The 18,805-nt window shown below is 43.6% G+C and overlaps 1 protein-coding gene across 1 annotated transcript in view; it reads right to left on the bottom strand.

The window, feature by feature from the left end:
- LOC110529540 (mitogen-activated protein kinase kinase kinase 5) overlaps positions 1–18,805 on the bottom strand; it is a 58,848-nt gene that overhangs the window by 22,445 nt on the left and 17,598 nt on the right. Inside the window, exons 3-10 of the mRNA XM_021611796.3 lie at positions 13,802–13,825; positions 5,951–6,144; positions 4,742–4,910; positions 4,066–4,172; positions 2,706–2,876; positions 1,969–2,081; positions 744–903; positions 340–493 (exon numbers count right to left, since the gene is read on the bottom strand). Coding sequence (XP_021467471.2) covers positions 340–493; positions 744–903; positions 1,969–2,081; positions 2,706–2,876; positions 4,066–4,172; positions 4,742–4,910; positions 5,951–6,144; positions 13,802–13,825 — 1,092 coding nt within the window. The remainder of the gene's footprint in view (positions 1–339; positions 494–743; positions 904–1,968; positions 2,082–2,705; positions 2,877–4,065; positions 4,173–4,741; positions 4,911–5,950; positions 6,145–13,801; positions 13,826–18,805) is intronic.

Here is an 18,805-nt window from a genome sequence, read left to right on the forward strand (position 1 = left end):
TCCACAAATGAACTTTTAACAAGGCACACCTGTTAATTGAAATGCATTCCAGGTGACTAACTCATGGAGCTGGTTTAGAGAATGCCAAGAGTGTGCAAAGCTGTCATCAAGGCAAAGGGTGGCTACTTTGAAGAATCTGAAATATAAAATATATTTTGATTTGTTTAACAATTCCTTATGTGTTATTTCATAGTTTTGATGTCTTCACTATTATTCTACAAAATAAAGAAAAATCCTGGAATGACTATTTACTGGGACTGTATATGTCTAACTGTCAAGGTCAAGTCTAAACAGTGAAGAATCCCAGGAAGGAAGGCAAAGAGAGCATGCGACACATACCGGGAAGCGGACAGACGAGACGTCTTTCTTTGTGGCCTCCACCAGGAAGTCCATCCAGAAGTCCACCAGTTCCTGTTTGGGCGGCAGCTGCTCTACAGAGGGCTTTTTGAAGTGCTGGTAAATCAGGATGGTCTCCACAAGAGAGCGCAGATACCTGGGTTGCAGTCAACACAGATGATAGCTTAAAAGAAATGTAAAAGGCCTTCAACTGCAGGAAAAGAAAAGGCAGTTAAACAGAGCTAAATAAGTTTGAATAGATTGTTTAAATCTTGAGAACCAAAAGAAAATAGGCCACTGACTGACTACGAAAGACGAAAGCACATTTAAATTGTGCAAAATAGGTTGAAATAAGTTCACTATATGTTGAGCTTTAAATGTAAAAAATAAAGAACATCCTCGCTCACCAGACAGGGGCCTTCAATTTGAAGAGTTTCTCGGAGGCCTGTATGACCCTGGTGTTGTCACAGGCCAGGATGCTAGCCCCCAGGAAGAAACCCACATCCCAGTAGCTCTGCAGCTTATCCAGGCTGCCCTTCTTCCCCAGTAGGCTGCTCAGCTTCACTCCTGGAGAGAACAACAAGGTCAGGTCAGGGACATATTATAACAGTGGAGGCTGCTGAGTGAAGACGGCTCATAATAATGCCTGGAACCGAGCAAATGGAATGGCATCAAACACAAAGAAATCATGTATTTAATACCATTCCACATATTCTGCTCAAGCCCTTACCACGAGCCCGTCCTCCCCAATTAAGGTGCCACCGACCTCCTGTGTATTATTATCATATAAAAGAAAGATACTCCACACTGTTGAATCCTTCCGTTTTATTGTGCAACGTTTCGAGATACTATGTCCTATTTTGACCTATTTTGTGTTATTTTTTATACCATGTGTTATTTAAACAATATGGCCAGAGGAGGTGTGGTATATGGCCAATATACCACGGCTAAGGGCTGCTCTTACGCACAACTCAATACAGAGTGCCTGGACATATCCCATAGCCGTGGTATATTGGCCATATATCACAAACCCCTGATGTGCCTTAGAGCAGTAAAAAAAAAGTTGTCGTCATACCCGTGGTACACAGTCTGATATACCACGGATGTCAGCCAATCACCCTTCAGGGCTTGAACCACCCAGTTTATAATTCTTCACAGAGATCAGATACTTAGCGAAGGAGAACACAATGGGATGTACTGCACAGCAGGGGTTTGGGAATAGGCTGGGCACTGTAGAGCTTACTCTTATGTCAAGCATTTCACCTGAAATGTAGATTGGAGAATCTTAGTAGGTACTTGCCATGTTGCTACTAAATTGCAGAGCGATAATGGGGCATGGTTGTTATTTTTGGCCTCGCTGAGGGAAGCTGCCACTACATGTCCTGCTCAGGCAGCCCAGGACAGGGCAGATTAGAGGAGAGCAGGGGGGTGGGGGGGGGGAGCAGCGACTTGGAGGAGGCCCACGGTTGATTCCCAGGATTGTCTGTCCTGTTTCTCACATTCCTGTGCTACTTTCTGAGCCTCAGATGTCACAGTAAACACAGGGGATTGGGAGCCAAACAGCACAAAACTCAGGCAGCTCAAGGCAAAACATTAGATATCAAGGAGAATAAAGTGTTAGCCAATACTCACCGACTTTGCGGAGCTCGAAGGAGGCGTCAAACTGGTGTCCCGCTGCCAGGAGTAGAACGGCGTAGTTGATGCCAGAGTGTAGTGTCGGCTCAGACTCAAACCCCTTCTTAAACCTGAGAGGAACGACAGAGAAGCTAACTTAGAATCACCAATATTACACACTATGCTTAATTTTTAAATCAGACATGATGTTCAGACATAAGTGTCCTTAGTGAGAACTCCTTAGTGAGAACTTTTCATCTCCCTAGTTTTGTAAAAAGCATCCAAAAACAATTACAGCCTTATTTGGCAGGGTGCACAGAGGAACCACTTGCACAAAGCTTGGCATTCGCAGATAAAAACCCTAATTTACTTAATGAGCAATCTGTTCCACTGAAGGAATGAGTGTGAATAACATGAGAAGGCTCTCCAAAGACATTGTCTGGGTTGGAACAGAGGACAAGGTTGCCCGAGGGGGAGTTATTCTAATGAGATGCCATAAATCGTCTCGATGCGAGACATAACCATTCCAGGAAGATCGCAATTATCTTCAATTTATCACTGGTGGTGGTGCTGTTTCAAATGAACTTCTGCCAGACCTTGCAGCCTCTCTGCTCCATGTCAGATGACATAGATGTTCATTATCTGTAGTTGAGAGGTGGTCGTTGCTACTCTGGCTAGTGAGGAGTGAGAGGGGAGTGAGAGGTAATGACTCTCATCAGCAGCCAGGCTTTCACCAGTGTGTGTGCAGCTCTCACCAGGCCGTGCCACTGTCCCTGCTCTCTTTGTCAGCGAAGTGGGACTCCAAGAACATGTCCTTGTAGATGCGTCCCACCAGGCAGTAGATGTCTGAGGCCACCTGGTTGTCAGCCTTCACCAGGGGCAGCATGATGTCCAGGGCCTTCTGACGGTCCCCCAGGAGGTTCCTCCTGAAAACAGCAGAGGGAAGACCCAATGGTCAGAGACCCGGCCTGCCACAGGAGTCGCTGGTGCGCGATGAGAAAAGGATTTCCCTACCGGCCAAACCCTCCCTAACCCGGACGACGCTAGGCCAATTTTGCGTCGCCACATGGACCTCAACAAATTACTTTGACATGCATTTTCAATTCAATAATTTGGACATACAATGCTGAGTTTGCTCTTATCAGCCCGCTAGTCAAGCTAGCTAGCTAACGATTGACACAATCTAGTGAGCTAGCATTCATACAACTGTGTTTATCAGCTGTTTAGCTAGAGGAAAAGCTGAACTAACCAATTTTAATTGTAAATTCCGACGTGCAAATTATGAAGACTTGAACAGTGAATTGGTGAACTAGCTAGCCAGCTAATTAATGACAGATGGATGTTAATTAAAGCATAGGAACTAGCAGCTTTTTCCATGGAGCCTATCCAGAGGGAATGGGAATAGGGCACCTTTAATGGAGGCTGCAGCTCAGGCTGCTCTCCGCTCCCCAGCTTTCACTTCACACTAGTGTGCCGCTGAACGGCAACTGGAGGGGGGCGAAGCTAAGCAGTGAGTCAGCCTAGCCCACTCCAGTCATCCAACAGTCAAACATGGAGGGGAAGGAGGGAGGGAGTGCAACAGGAAAGGTTTCGACATCTACATCCCTGCTGCTGCTGTTTTCTCACCAATTACTCAACAGAAAACTCTGCTTGTCAGACATGTTTAAAAGAAGAGATTTAATTATAATCATCCATGCCTCATTGTTGCAGGATAATGGCAATATTTCGCTATGGTGCACTAAACTGCTGAGTCATGCACCACCTCTAGTTGGGGAGACAAATGGGCTGCTGTCTAAACAAACACACAGACTCATGGCAACCATCTTTATTTTCAGGCCATTCAATGTTTTCCCAATTATGCAAAGAATGTGCAACAGCTTTATTAATACGTCTCTTTGAGCATGTGAAATGATAGAGCAACTTGCTTGGAAACCCAGTGTGCGTTTACAAGTGAGGCAGCACGTTAAAGATCAGGCAGTGAAATACTTTCCAAGCTGAACATGTGGGATGTTCCGACTCAGAGCACAGACACACATGCTCAGCACATGCATGTTATGTGTGTGTGTGTGTGTGTGTGTATAGAAAAAGACAGGTGTGACATACTGGGGGACTTACCGATTCAGTGCAAAGGCATGGTGGAACTTGACATGGGGATTGGCCACAGGGTCGAATGTAGGAAGCTTCTCCAAGGTCTCCACCAGCTTCACTATGGATTCATAATCCTACATTACAAACAAGCATAGAAAAACAGATTGTTGGATTGAAAATCATGTACCCAATCAGCCACATCTTGGTTTCTATAGTTTACATGAAACCTAAAATATCTATGTCCTTGTTCCCTTACAAAGTCACTGCTTTGGGAAGAACATTGTCGGCTTCTTCAAGTACTTCAATAAACAAATGTCCCCTCTTCCACCATTTTTTGTCCAGTATATATTTATCTAAATCATGTTGAATAATTCAGCCTCTCCTTGTATCTCTTGTTGTTGACATCATTTATTAATGTGACGGGTGGCTGCCTATGACAGGCAGGATGGGAGGGTGTAGGGTGAATGGCATGGCAATGCATAGAGAACAGACTGGAGTGCAGTTGCAGATTTGCCACAGGAAGATGACAAAAACGTAATCTGCAGCTTTCCACTGGAAGCCCAAGATAAAATGATCTCAGAAGAATGATTTAGTTAGAAAATGGATTGAGGGAGGCCCTAAAACATTTATGCTGAGACATTTCAAGTCTATCTAAATGGCCCATGCCGATACCATCTGACAAGCTGAAGAAGGCTAAATGTACCTGGATGTCCCTGTAGGACAGAAGAAGGTTGATGACGATGTCAGCTGAAAGGCACTCTACGTTGTCCAATCGTTGTTGAATTCGGCTGAGTTCTGAGGCCAGCTCCATCCCAGTGAACAATTCCCGCGCTTTCCGAATCTCGTTGAGAATGGTTTCTCTGAAGTATTGGCTGTGAAGGGGTACCGGAGAGATTCACAGAGAAATGTTATTTCACACTAGAAGTTCAAGTTTTCTGCAAATAAACCATTATTATGTATTGATGTGACTTTCTGGGGAAATAAATATGAGGAATGGGGATAGATACATTCTTTTCAGTTATAAACGGTTGTATCTATTCCTCTGAGGCAACTTTTTATATAGGCTACAGTGTCTTTGATCTTGCCTTGCCTGACACCATTATAAATAGTCTACCCTCTTAAACATATGCAATATGTCAGTTATTTACTTCCTCGCGGCAGCTGAATGAGGAGCTCATGAATGTGTTCCCTGGTAAGCCCCTTCAAAGTATTCTTCTCTGTACTGTTGGAGCTGCACTTTTATCTCAGCTCTCTGAAATATGACTCCATATTCCTAGAAGAGAGGCTGTTGCTGAATATTGGCAGAGGGAGAAGCCTTAACCATTAGGACAGAACTAGGCAATGCTAACATTAAAACTGAGATTGCTATGCAAGCCAAAGTGTTGCAGAGGGACACACCAAATAAAGTAATGCATCATGTATTATCCAAAAGGAGTGAATTGGATAATACAATGGACTCTGAGGAATACTCATGAAGTGCAATATCTGATGAAAAGAAGAACAGACAAACAAAAAAACATTGCACATTTTAAATTAAGTAAAGCTTATCGGGTAACAAGACTTTCGAATACGCCATTAAACTACAGTATGGCTACAGTCATACCGCACTTCACCAGCTAGTCATCCATGTTGCTTAATCAACCACAGACAATTACACAAGACAACACAAAATCCAGCTGTTATACAGTACACTTTAGTTCATGATAATACACCTCTGTTGGCAATAATAGCTCTGTAATCATCACCTTGATGTGCATGTTCACAACTTCCCTAGCGAGGTGACACCTGTTTCACTCCCATCAAGGTGTGAGAACAGCAAACATGTGACTTAGGCCTATTTCTAACCCCAACAACCTAATCAGCAGGAGCTTTAGGCCTAGCATCCCAGGCTACACATCCCTCTACTACTCACCAGGAGTTAGCCTGGGGCACCTTGAGCAGCTGGACGAAGCGGTCCAGCAGGGGCATGCAGATTGGTCCCAGCAGCATCTCGAAGCTGGGCTGCATCAGCTCTGTCAGGCCCTTCATCAGGCTGCTCTCGCAGCAGTACACCTTGTTGTGCGGCGTCACCATGTACGGGATGAAACAGTAGTTGGCTGAGCATGTCTGGAGGGAAACAGAAAGCAGCAATGTCTTGGGTCGTAAACATACAGAGGTCGCCTGGTCCCAGATATGTTTGTGCTGGATGATTATAAAACACAAACAGGTCTGGTACCGTGCTAATGCATAGGTTGTTTCTGTTAGATTATATTACATTGCATGTTGACTGCATGAGTTATATACAATGGGAGGACAGTGGTATGGGACTGCCTCATGCTGGTCATTTTGTGACATAGTGTTGTGACAGAAGGAGGAGAATCTGATCTGCAGGGACAATGGTGTGGTTGTACCCATGGACATAATTGAGTTTGTCTAAAGAGCCAGTATCCTGGGGGATAGATCAGTAATGAGAGTGGCATAAGGATCTGTTTAACCGGGCTGCTCACACTGCCCTCAGGGCAGAACTAGCTTTAAAACTCCATTCACGTTGCTCATGGAAATCAATTCAAACCACGTCTGTCTTACTACTGTATTTGTATTTGCAACTGTATTTGCAGTAAATCTATCATTGATGTCAATTTAGTCTGTCATGTTCAGTATACTCAACACTCAGCACTTAAAAAGTTTGAATTGATGGATCCTAATATACTTGAACATGTAGGCTACAGTAGGTTACGGAAAGGGATGAATCCTGAGTGCACAGTCAGTGGCTATTTTAACTTCTCTGTTTCAATTCCATCTTCAAGAACACATCCGGTGTGCTTGCAACTCACACTTGCAACAAAAGGAAGTGAAGATGCTCAACGTCTGCCTGTAGAAACTGGAATGTTCCACAGTAAAACTGCTTCCTCTCCTGCAATCTTATATTTAAGACATCCGTCATGCCATTTCTCTCCAAAATAACCTGTGATGGCTTGTCACCGTTAGATGCAGACACAGATTACAACATCCTACCCTATATTGAGCCACACACACTGCGTGATTCATGCTCTAGCGGATTACATGATGACAACACATCACACATTTATAAATGTTTTAATTGCTAAGTGCCATTGAGACTGTCCTTATCCCTGGCAACGTCAGCCAATGAGAAGCATCCAACTGCAGATAATGCTCGTTGATGCAGCCTGGTCTGCGAATCGCAAAGCACATGTAACGGATTTCCTCCTCTTCGTCTGAGGAGGAGTAAGAATCGGACCAAAACGCAGCGTGGTAAGTGTCCATATTGATTTAATCAAAAACACAACTGAACACTGGAACAAAATAATAAACGTGAAATATACAAAACCGAAAGAGTACCGTGTGGCCCAAACACTCACACGGAAACAAACACCCACAAACCAAAAGTGAAACCCAGGCTACCTAAGTATGATTCTCAATCAGGAACAACAATTGACAGCTGCCTCTGATTGAGAACCATACTAGGCCGAACTCAAAAACCAACATAGAAAAACAAACAGACTGCCCACCCCAACTCAAGCCCTGACCATACTAAAACACAGACAAATAGAAAGGAACTAAGGTCAGAACGTGACAGTACCCCACCCCCAAAGGTGCGGCCGCAAAACCTGAACCTATAGGGGAGGGTCTGGGTGGGCGTCTGTCCGCGGTGGTGGCTCTGGCGCGGGATGTGGACCCCACTTCACCATAGTTTTTTTGCGCCTCTGTGGCCTCTTTAGAGCAGCGACCCTCGCCGCCGACCTTGGACTGGGGACCCACGCCACGGGTCCCGAATGGACGGGAGATTCCGGCGGCGCCGGAGTGAAGGGCGACTCCGGCGGTGCCGGACATGCGGGAGACTCCGGCGGCGCCGGACAGGCGGGAGACTCCGGCGGCTCCGGACAGGCGGGAGACTCCGGCGGCTCCGGACAGGCGGGAGACTCCGGCGGCTTCGGAGTGAAGGACGGCTCTGGCGGCTCAGGACAGGCGGGAGACTCCGGCGGCTCCGGACAGGCGGGAGACTCCGGCGGCTTCGGAGTGAAGGACGGCTCCGGCAGCTCCTGGCTGACTGGCGGCTCCTGGCGGCTCAGGACAGGCGGGAGACTCCGGCGGCGCCGGACAGGCGGGAGACTCCGGCGGCGCCGGACAGGCGGGAGACTCCGGCGGCGCCGGACAGGCGGGAGACTCCGGCGGCGCCGGACAGGCGGGAGACTCCGGCGGCGCCGGACAGGCGGGAGACTCCGGCGGCGCCGGACAGGCGGGAGACTCTGGCGGCTCAGGACAGACGGGAGACTCTGGCGGCTCAGGACAGACGGGAGACTCTGGCGGCTCAGGACAGACGGGAGACTCTGGCGGCTCAGGAGAGGAGGAAGGCTCTGGCAGCGCTGGACAGGCGGGAGCACCTGTAGGGAGGAGATGGAGAGACAGCCTGGTGCGGGGGGCTGCCATTGGAGGGCTGGTGCGTGGAGGTGGCACCGGATAGACCGAGCCTGCCCAACCTTACCTGGTTGAATGCTCCCCGTAGCCAGACCAGTGCGGCGAGGTGGAATAGCCCGCACTGGGCTATTCTGGGCTACACTCACACGGAAACAAACACCCACAAACCAAAAGTGAAACCCAGGCTACCTAAGTATGATTCTCAATCAGGGACAACAATTGACAGCTGCCTCTGATTGAGAACCATACTAGGCCGAACTCAAAAACCAACATAGAAAAACAAATATAGACTGCCCACCCCAACTCACGCCCTGACCATACTAAAACACAGGCAAATACAAAGGAACTAAGGTCAGAACGTGACAGCACATGCGTCTCAAATTGTATTTTTGGTATGTGTGCGTGCAACCTGAACTCTCGACATCTTCTAGGGCATCAGTGTGCTACGCACATAGCAGACGGCGCACTAGCTCTGGTCCAAGGCATTATGTTAGTGTGTTAGTATCATCATGGTCAAAGTTGGGAGAGTTAGCTAGCTAACTACAGTGCTTTCAGAAAGTATTCACACCCTTTGACTTTTTAAACATTTTGTTGTGTTATAAAGTGGGATTCAAATGGATTTAATTGTCATATTTTGTTAATGATTTACACAAAATACTCTGTCATGTAAAAGTGGAAGAAAAATTCTGACATTTGTAAAACAAGTATGAAATATAAACCACTAATATACAGTATATTGATTGCATAAGTATTCAACACCCTGAGTCAATACATGTTAGAATCCCTTATGGCATCGATTACAGCTGTGAGTCTTTCTGGGTAAGTCTCAGAGCTTTGCACACCTGGATTGTACAATATTTGCACATTATTATTTTTAAAAATTATTCAAGCACTGTCAAATTGGTTGTTGATCATTGCCATTTTCAAGTCTTACCATAGATTTTCAAGCAGATTTAAGTAAAAACTGTAAATAGGCCACTCAGGAACATTCAATGCCATCTTGGTAAGCAAATCCAGTGTATATTTGGCCTTGTGTTTTAGGTTATTGTCCTGCTGAAAGGTGAATGTGTCTCCCAGTGTCTGTTGGAAAGCAGACTGAACCAGGCTTTCCTCTAGGATTTTGTTTGTGCTTATTTTTATCCTAAAAACTCCCTAGTCCTTCCCGATGACAAGCATACCCATCACACGATGCAGCCACCACCATGTTTGAAAATATGAGTAGTGATGTGTTGTGTTGGTTTTGTCACAAATACAACGCTTTGTATTCAGGACATAAAGTTAATTTCTAAGCAATTTTTTTTGCCAGTTTTACTTTAGTGCCTTATTGCAAATGGGATGCATGTTTTGGAATATTTGTATTCTGTACAGGCTTCCTTCTTTTCACTCTGTCAATTAGGTTAGTATTTTGGAGTAACTACAATGTTGTTGATCCATCCTTAGTTTTCTCCTATCACAGCCATTAAGCTCTGCAACTGTGTTAAAGTCACCATTGGCCTCATGGTGAAATCTTTGAACGGTTTCCATCCTCTCCGTCAACTGAGTTAGGAAGGGCGCCTGTATCTTTGTAGTGACTGGGTGTATTGATACACCATCCAAAGTGTAATTAATAACTTCACCATGCTCAAAGGGACATTCAATGTCTGCTTTTTTTACCCATCTATCAATAGGTGCACTTTTTTTTGCATTGGAAAACCTCCCTGGTCTTTGTAGTTGAATCTGTGTTTGAATCTGTGTTCACTGCTCGACTAAGGGGCCTTACAGATAATTGCATGTGTGGGGTACGGAGATAAGGTATAAAAAAAACATTCAAAAATAATGTTAAACACTATTATTACACACAGAGGGAGTCCATGCAACTTATTAAGCACATTTCTAATTTTGCACGCCCAATTTTTCAGTTTTTGATTTGTTAAAAAAGTTTGAAATATCCAATAAATGTCGTTCCACTTCATGATTGTGTCCCACTTGTTGTTGATTCTTCACAAAAAAATACAGTTTTATATCTTTATGTTTGAAGCCTGAAATGTGGCAATAGGTCGCAAAGTTCAAGGGGGCCGAATACTTTCGCAAGGCACTGTCTGTCTGTCTGTCTGTCTGTCTGTCTGTCTGTCTGTCTGTCTGTCTGTCTGTCTGTCTGTCTGTCTGTCTGTCTGTCTGTCTGTCTGTCTGTCTGTCTGTCTGTCTGTCTGTCTGTCTGTCTGTCTGTCTGTCTGTCTGTCTGTCTGTCTGTCTGTCTGTCTGTCTGTCTGTCTGTCTGTCTGTCTGTCTGTCTGTCTGTCTGTCTGTCTGTCTGTCTGTCTGTCTGTCTGTCTGTCTGTCTGTCTGTCTGTCTGTCTGTCTGTCTGTCTGTCTGTCTGTCTGTCTGTCTGTCTGTCTGTCTGTCTGTCTGTCTGTCTGTCTGTCTGTCTGTCTGTCTGTCTGTCTGTCTGTCTGTCTGTCTGTCTGTCTGTCTGTCTGTCTGTCTGTCTGTCTGTCTGTCTGTCTGTCTGTCTGTCTGTCTGTCTGTCTGTCTGTCTGTCTGTCTGTCTGTCTGTCTGTCTGTCTGTCTGTCTGTCTGTCTGTCTGTCTGTCTGTCTGTCTGTCTGTCTGTCTGTCTGTCTGTCTGTCTGTCTGTCTGTCTGTCTGTCTGTCTGTCTGTCTGTCTGTCTGTCTGTCTGTCTGTCTGTCTGTCTGTCTGTCTGTCTGTCTGTCTGTCTGTCTGTCTGTCTGTCTGTCTGTCTGTCTGTCTGTCTGTCTGTCTGTCTGTCTGTCTGTCTGTCTGTCTGTCTGTCTGTCTGTCTGTCTGTCTGTCTGTCTGTCTGTCTGTCTGTCTGTCTGTCTGTCTGTCTGTATGTATGTATGTATGTATGTATGTATGTATGTATGTATGTATGTATGTATGTATGTGTGTGTATGTATATATATATATATATATATATATATATATATATATATATATTTATATATATATAATTGTTTTTTTAAAATCCCAGCCCCAGCAGGAGGCCTGTTGCCTTTTGGTAGGCAATCATTGTAAATAAGAATTTGTTCTTAACTGACTTGCTTAGTTAAATAAAGATTCAATAAATACAAATAAATGAAAAAACAAAGGGGATGAATACTTATTGACTCAAGACATTTCAGCTTTTCATTAATTTGTAAAAAAAATCTAAAAATCTAATTCCACTTTGACATTATTGGATATTGTGTGTATTCCACAAATTCAGGCTGTAACAACAAACTGTCAAGGGGTATGAATACTTTCTGAAGGCACTGTATGTGTTCAGGATTCATTTAGTTTTGATAATTTTTGGATATGCCAAAAATCACTTCAACCAAGCAACCACTGTTGCTTGTGCTTTAGCGCTCACAACCTAGCTAGCACTACTAGCTAACTCGTGGCTATCTAGTAGCGCCAGTTAGCTACCTGCTAGCTAGAAGCACTAGCCAGCTACCTAGTACTACTAACAAAGATACTGACAACTAACCACTTTTGTCTGTGCTACTAGCTAGCGCTGTAAATTCACCAACTGTACTGCTGGGGGTGGAAATGCGCCATCCTCTCTGGCACCATTCAATATCCTGTCTCATCTTGTATGTCTCACAGCATCTGTGGCATGATAAGGTGTCTGCTGGATCTATTGCAGCTAATAGGGTCTGGCTCCAGCAGATACCTTTTCATGACACAGACACTGTGAGAGTCAGCATATGAACTCAGACAGGTCTAATAGTGCCAGAAAGGATGGTGCGTTACCCTTTAAAATGAAGGCATGAAGACAATGAATAATAGGCTTGGTACTGTAGAAAAATGTAATGAAGTTGATTTAATGAAGATTAGTGTGTACTAGCTAGCTAGCTAGTGTTGTAGACCTACTAGCTAGCTAGTATGTACTAGCTAGTGTGTACTAGCTGCAGAAGCAACAGTAGTTAATATAACACCCTGGACCAGAGCAAGTGTGTGACTGGTATATGCGTAGCACACTAACACCCTGGAACAAAGCTACTGACTCACGCGACACAGGTGACCAACAAGCATCTACAGGTTGTGCGCGCACATACAATCTGAGACACACAAATACCATCTAAGATGCACACATATGCGCACTGAGGTTCGCAGACCAGGCCACGTTAGTGCACATAATCTGTAGCTGGATGCTTCTCACCTCAGCAGCAAGTCTCTGAGGGTAGGCGACACACAGGTCCCAAAAACAACAAAAGGAGCACAGGGACAGAACACTAGGGATATGTCCTACATCACACCATTGCCCTACATAAGGCTGCAGTCAAAAGTAGTGCACTATAAAGGGAATAGATAAGGTGCCATTTGGGATGAAGCCAGGGTGTTTGCATGTTACAGTAATTAAGGAGTTATATCTCCTAGTCAGGCAGCATGGGATGAACCCATTCATTTAAAGGGGGAGGGGTAGACGGGACTGAGTAGTGTGTGTGTGTGTGTGTGTGTGTGTGTGTGTGTGTGTGTGTGTGTGTGTGTGTGTGTGTGTGTGTGAGACGAGGTCAGAGTGCCACTAATGTGTCATATCTGTCTGTGGCAGAGTGTGTTGGTTTTCTCAGAGCAAAGGAGAGGAAAGTGGTGTGTAGATTCAGATGGAGAGAGATAGTCAGTCATGGAGTGCAGTAGAGCATTCTCACTCTAATACAGTAATCAGTCCTCCTCCCGAAGCTCTGTCGCCACACACAGATCAGCCATCAACCTCCTTCCTAGAGCACAACCCACCTTATTCCACTCCATAAAGCCACTTAGGCCAGCTGCTCAGGAGGCTCCCTGTCCATGCCTTTGCTTCAACACCTTACAGTTTTTCCCCCCTCATGTCACAGTGCATCAATGTCACCATATCCTATTATTCTGTATAAGAAAGCCAGCCAGACTGTGTGTTGTCTCCTTGTCTGCCCTAGCTATCACTGGGCAGGAGTGGCAGACACTGTGTTACAGACGGGGGAGCTTAAACCACTGCTGTGTCGGCACAGCACAGACACAGGAAATCGAAAATGAGAGGTGAAATTGAAAGTGAACTCATTCTCTCGCTGCTTTCCACATCACATTCCCCAGTCACCCTGATAATAAGGCTGCCTGTCAACCAAGTAAAGCTATCCTGGAATAATCTCTGAGTAAGGGAAAATGCTTTAGTTTACTGTACACAAAGCAGAATGCACAAAGCCAAACTAGAGGGATACTGAATTGGATAATTAAAATGGACTGAAGGTGGCAGACAATGCTGTGTTGCTGAATGCTGCCGTGAAAAAAACCAACTGTTTATTGCACTTACTTTCACACAGGAAAGGTGCAAGAAATAAACGAGAGGTTTGCTTCTAACAGCTTTGAAATAGAGAGAGAAGTTTGTGCACTTACAGTGTTCTTCTGGCAAATAATATCCTGCAAAAGAAAAAGAGAAATGTCAATACTGTATTGTGGTGAGAAAGTGAGTTTGCAAAGCTGATGTAGAAAATCATTGAAACATTACACTGGTCATGGTTTATGGACTAGCGCCATCTTTCCATCATAAATGGACTCCTGCTATAAATGGACACCTGTAGTTGTAAACAGAACCAGTAGAAATGCTGATACAGTCTCACTAGCACTTATTTTTGCAGTGTCATACTGTAGGCTAGTGTAAGTGCCAGCAAACAACCATGGAAATGTTATATGTGGGAAAAGGCACTTTAATTCAAAAGAGGTTGAACCTCAGGCTCTTAAGGAGCTATTCTAAACATTCTATAAAAGGTTAACAGCCATTGTTACTCTTAACCTTCAATAAGGGAGGTTGATAGCAATCTGGTAAAACCACTACAGAACGTCATTTTTTTTTACAGCAGGGAGTCAAAGTGTAGGCAGGTGGAGATGGAGGGCAGTTCGTTAAGATTGCAGACATAATATTTATTTTAAAAAAGGTACACTTTGCTTATTTGATTACCTATTCATTGAAGAGGTTATTCTTTGAGGATTCTACGACCATTTCAAAATAATGCTTTTTTTTATGGCAATGGCAATGGCAGAGCATTGCAGGTTATAAGAGTGTGTGTGGTGTATCTTGATTTCTGCAGTGCCTCCAGAAAGTATTCATAATGCTTGACTTATTCCACATTTTGTTGTGTTACAGCCTGGATTCAAAATGGAAAACATTTGTATCACCCATCTACACACAATACTCCTGTCATGTCTTTGGCTATGCCGGATTAAGTGATATGACATGCTATTCTATAAAATCCTTTCTCCGTAATTAATATTACCTGATTAAGCAAATCATGTAAATGTAATTAACTAGAGAGTCGGGGCACCACTAAATTATATTTATAGAGCTGTTATCTTCTGAATAAACTCTTAAAGACAATGAAATATTTTACATCAATAGCAGTCAATATTAATTGTCACCTTAATTCAGTCTCATCTGAAAGTTGTAAATTCTTGGTTATCTTCACGAACCCTGGCTAACAAGTTGAATCAGCAATACAAAATTGGGTTGAATTATTTATTTACTAAATACCTAACTAATCACACAGAATTACATATACACAGAATGAATTATACCTTGATTACAAATTAGGTTGGTGGTAGATGGAAGGCCGTGTTGCCCAACAGAGTCCTTTGAAAAATGTCTCTGTTGGTAAATTGGATACGTTGTAGTAACGTTGTTGTGCGGTAGACGGGTTACTCTGTCTGTTCTTCCCTAGCCCACGTTTGCAGCTGCTGTTGCTAACTCAACGGCTAGGAGGTATCACTTCTGTAGTGAATAAGAGTTCAAAGTTCATACCATTCGCAACCAAAGCTCACGCTGAGGTTGGCTTAGTTCTGTAGTTGATATGTTAGTCCTTTTAACGCAGAGGCTGCAGACCTCACGTACTTGGAACAGGAGGTTACATTTTCGTCAAGGCTTAATATAGTGGAGCGAAAAGTTTTATAAACCATGTCTCTTCACAGGGGCGGGCCACTGATTGAGCAGAAAATCCAAATCTCTCATTTGGAAGCTAAAATTACATTTAATCTCTTTACCAATAATTTTATAATCAAACATTTAAATTGAACAACAATTCCATGTGAATTCGATAACTACAATGTGCAGACTTTCCACTGTAGAGTTTATGTCATCCTATCATTGATGAGAATGTCTGAGATGACAACCGAACTGACATCATATTCATTAAGTACCACCGCATATATTCAATTGGTTGGATTACCAGAATATAGTTCATTTCCCCCCACCTTCTGATGTTCCCAGAATCTCTATCTTAACCAAGGGATTTTCAAATGTCACATTAGTAGGGTAGAGAGAGGAAAAAGGGGGGAAGAGGTATTTATGACTGTCATAAAGCTTCCCCCAGGCCAACGTCATGACACTTCATAATTACAGTGAAAACAAGTTTTTTTGAAAATGTTGTAAATTTAGTGAAAGTGAAATACAGAAATATCAAATTTACATAAGTATTCACACCCCTGAGTCAATACATGCTAGAATCACCTTTGGCAGCGATTACAGCTGTGAGTCTTTCTGGGTAAGTCTCTGAGAGCTTTGTACACCTGGATTATGCAATATTTACACATTATTCTTTTGAAAATTCTTCAAGAACTATCAAATTGGTTGTTGATCATTACTAGGCAGCCATTTTCAAGTCTTGCCATTGATTTTCAAGCAGATTTTAGTCAAAACTGTAACTAGGCCACTCAGGAACATTCAAGGTCGTCTTGGTAAGCAACTCCAGTGTATATATGACCTTGTGTTTTAGGTTATTGTCCTGCTTAAAGGTGAATTTGTCTCCAAGAGTCTGTTGGAAAGCAGACTAAACCAGGTTTTCCTCTAGGATGTGCTTAGCTCTATTCTGTTTATTTTTATCCTATGCTTGAACATATGAATAGTGGTACTTGTGAATAATATGAATAATGATGTGTTGTGTTTGTTTTGCAGTTTTACTTTAGTGCCTTATTGCAAACAGGATGCATGTTTTAGAATATTTGTATTCTCCACAGGCTTCTTTCTTTTCACTCTGTCATTTTAGTTGGTATTGTGGAGTAACTACAATGTTGTTGATCCATCCACATTTTTCCCCCATCACAGCCATTAAACTCTGTAACCGTTTTAAAGTCACCATTGGTCTCATGGTACTTCATTAGGCCCTAATCAATGGATTTAACAAGACTGGGAATATAGATATGCATCTTTGGTGTAATGTCTGCTTCCAACTCACACTCTCATACACGTAGATCCCCTGAACGCAGCTCACTTTCCAGCTGGCACCCACACACATAGATCCCCTGAACGCAGCTCACGCTCCAGATCCCAATCACCTGAATTCTGATCACCTGTTCCCACACCTGTATGTCATTTACACACACTATTTAGTTCAGTTCTTTGCACCACATCTTTGTGAAGTATTGTTTGTTTTTGACACAGTTCTCTTTGGAGCTCTGTTTTTCCCGGCATTACTCCTCCTGTGTATGATAGGCAGGCCAGCAAAAACTAACAACGCCTTTTTCCTATTCCCTGCCTGTACTTTAGCCTATCGGATTTCCTGTTATTCACTTATTTCCTGATCTCCCGGATGACGTTACTAGCCTTTACCCTGCCTGTACTGTTACCTTTTGGACCCCCTGTGTGTGACTTGCTGCCTGCCCTGGACCCAGCTACCTGCCTCCTCCTGTGGTCCTTGAACAATAAAACACCTGCTGCGCCCTGCGCTTGAAACCAGCTCTCTGTCCCCCTCGTGTTAATTTCAGTTGGTCAAAGATACCTTAAAAAATGTAGGGACGTGGATCAGAAAACCAGTCAGTATCTGGTGTGACCACCATTTGCCTCATGCTGTGTGACACACCTCCTTCGCATAGAGTTGATCAGGCTGTTGGTTGTGGCCTGTGGAATGTTGTCCTACTCCTCTTCAATGGCTGTGCGTAGCTGCTGGATATTGGCAGAATTGGAACACGCTGTCGTACACGTTGATCCAGAGCATCCCAAACATGCTCAATTGGTGACCTGTATGGTGAGTATGCAGGACATGGAAGAACTGGACAATTTTCAGCTACCAGGAATTGTGCATAGATCCTTACGACATGCAGCCATGCATTATTATGCTAAAACATGAGGTGATGGTGGCGGATGAATGACACGACAATGTGCCTCAGGATCTCGTTACTGTATCTCTGTGCTTTCAAATTGCCAATGATAAAATGCAATTGTGTTTGATGTCCGTTGCTTATGCCTGCCCATACCATAACCCCACCGCCACTATGGGGCACTCTGTTCACAACGTTGACATCAGCAAACCGCTTTTTGTGCGTATGGAAAATGTCTGGGATCTTTTATTTCAGGTCATGAAACAGGGGACCAACACTTTAAATGTTGTGTTCAAATTGTTGTTCAGTGTACTAGTGGAGGCTCCTCAGAGGATGAAGGGGAGGACCATCCTCCTCAGTGAATTTCATAAAAATAGTGAAACATTTCAAATGTTATTATTATGCTTTTTAGATAAAACTAAACAAAATATATTCACCTCACCAAATAATTTATTAAAACACACGGTTTTGCAATAAAGGTCTACAGTTGTCTCAACAGCACTGTAGGATAGCATCATGTTGTAGCCGGAGGACAGCTAGCTTCTGTCCTCCTCTGGGTACATTGACTTCAATACAAAATCTAGGAGGCTCATGGTTCTCACCGCATTCCATTGACTTACGCATTAATTATGACAACATCCGGAGGACATCCTTCAACCTGTCAGAGCTTTTGCAGCATGAACTGACATGTTGTCCACCCAATCAAAGGATCAGAGAATTAATGTTTACATGTGGCGCGTGATCAGGGGTGTATTCATTCCACCGATTCTTTTGAAAAACCTTTTTTAAACATACCTGAATTTGTCCTATAGAAACTCTTGTATTCAACTGTTGGACTAATGATTACACCCTAGGTAAGCTAGATGCAGGCAAGACTGTGCAAGGCGGTATTGAATGTGTCATTGTCTGTCCATCCCCTCAAATTTTCCCCTCGACCTGTGTGCACCTACGTTGTAAACTTTAATTCATTGGCTAGGTTGTAGCAACCTCATGATAGGTATAGGGAAAATTTGAGTATCATTTAGTAGCCTAAACCTATCGATGTTACATTGAATGACAGTCATCCAATTTGGTGTAATAGAAATAAGTCCATTCTCCAAAAAATAATGATCGTCCATCTTAAACTGTACCGACTGCCACTGTACCAATAGGTTCCCTTCTTTGCAAGACATTGGAAAACTTCCCTGGTCTTTGTGGTTGAATCTGTGTTTGAAATGCACTGCTTGACTGAGGGACCTTACAATTATCTGTATTTGTGGGGTACAGAGGTGAGGTAGTAATTCAAAAATAAATGTTAAACACTATTATTGTAGA

The sequence above is a fragment of the Oncorhynchus mykiss genome, chromosome 8 (assembly GCF_057628025.1).
Source record: "Oncorhynchus mykiss isolate SJ-2025 chromosome 8, ASM5762802v1, whole genome shotgun sequence".
Taxonomy (NCBI): domain Eukaryota; kingdom Metazoa; phylum Chordata; class Actinopteri; order Salmoniformes; family Salmonidae; genus Oncorhynchus; species Oncorhynchus mykiss.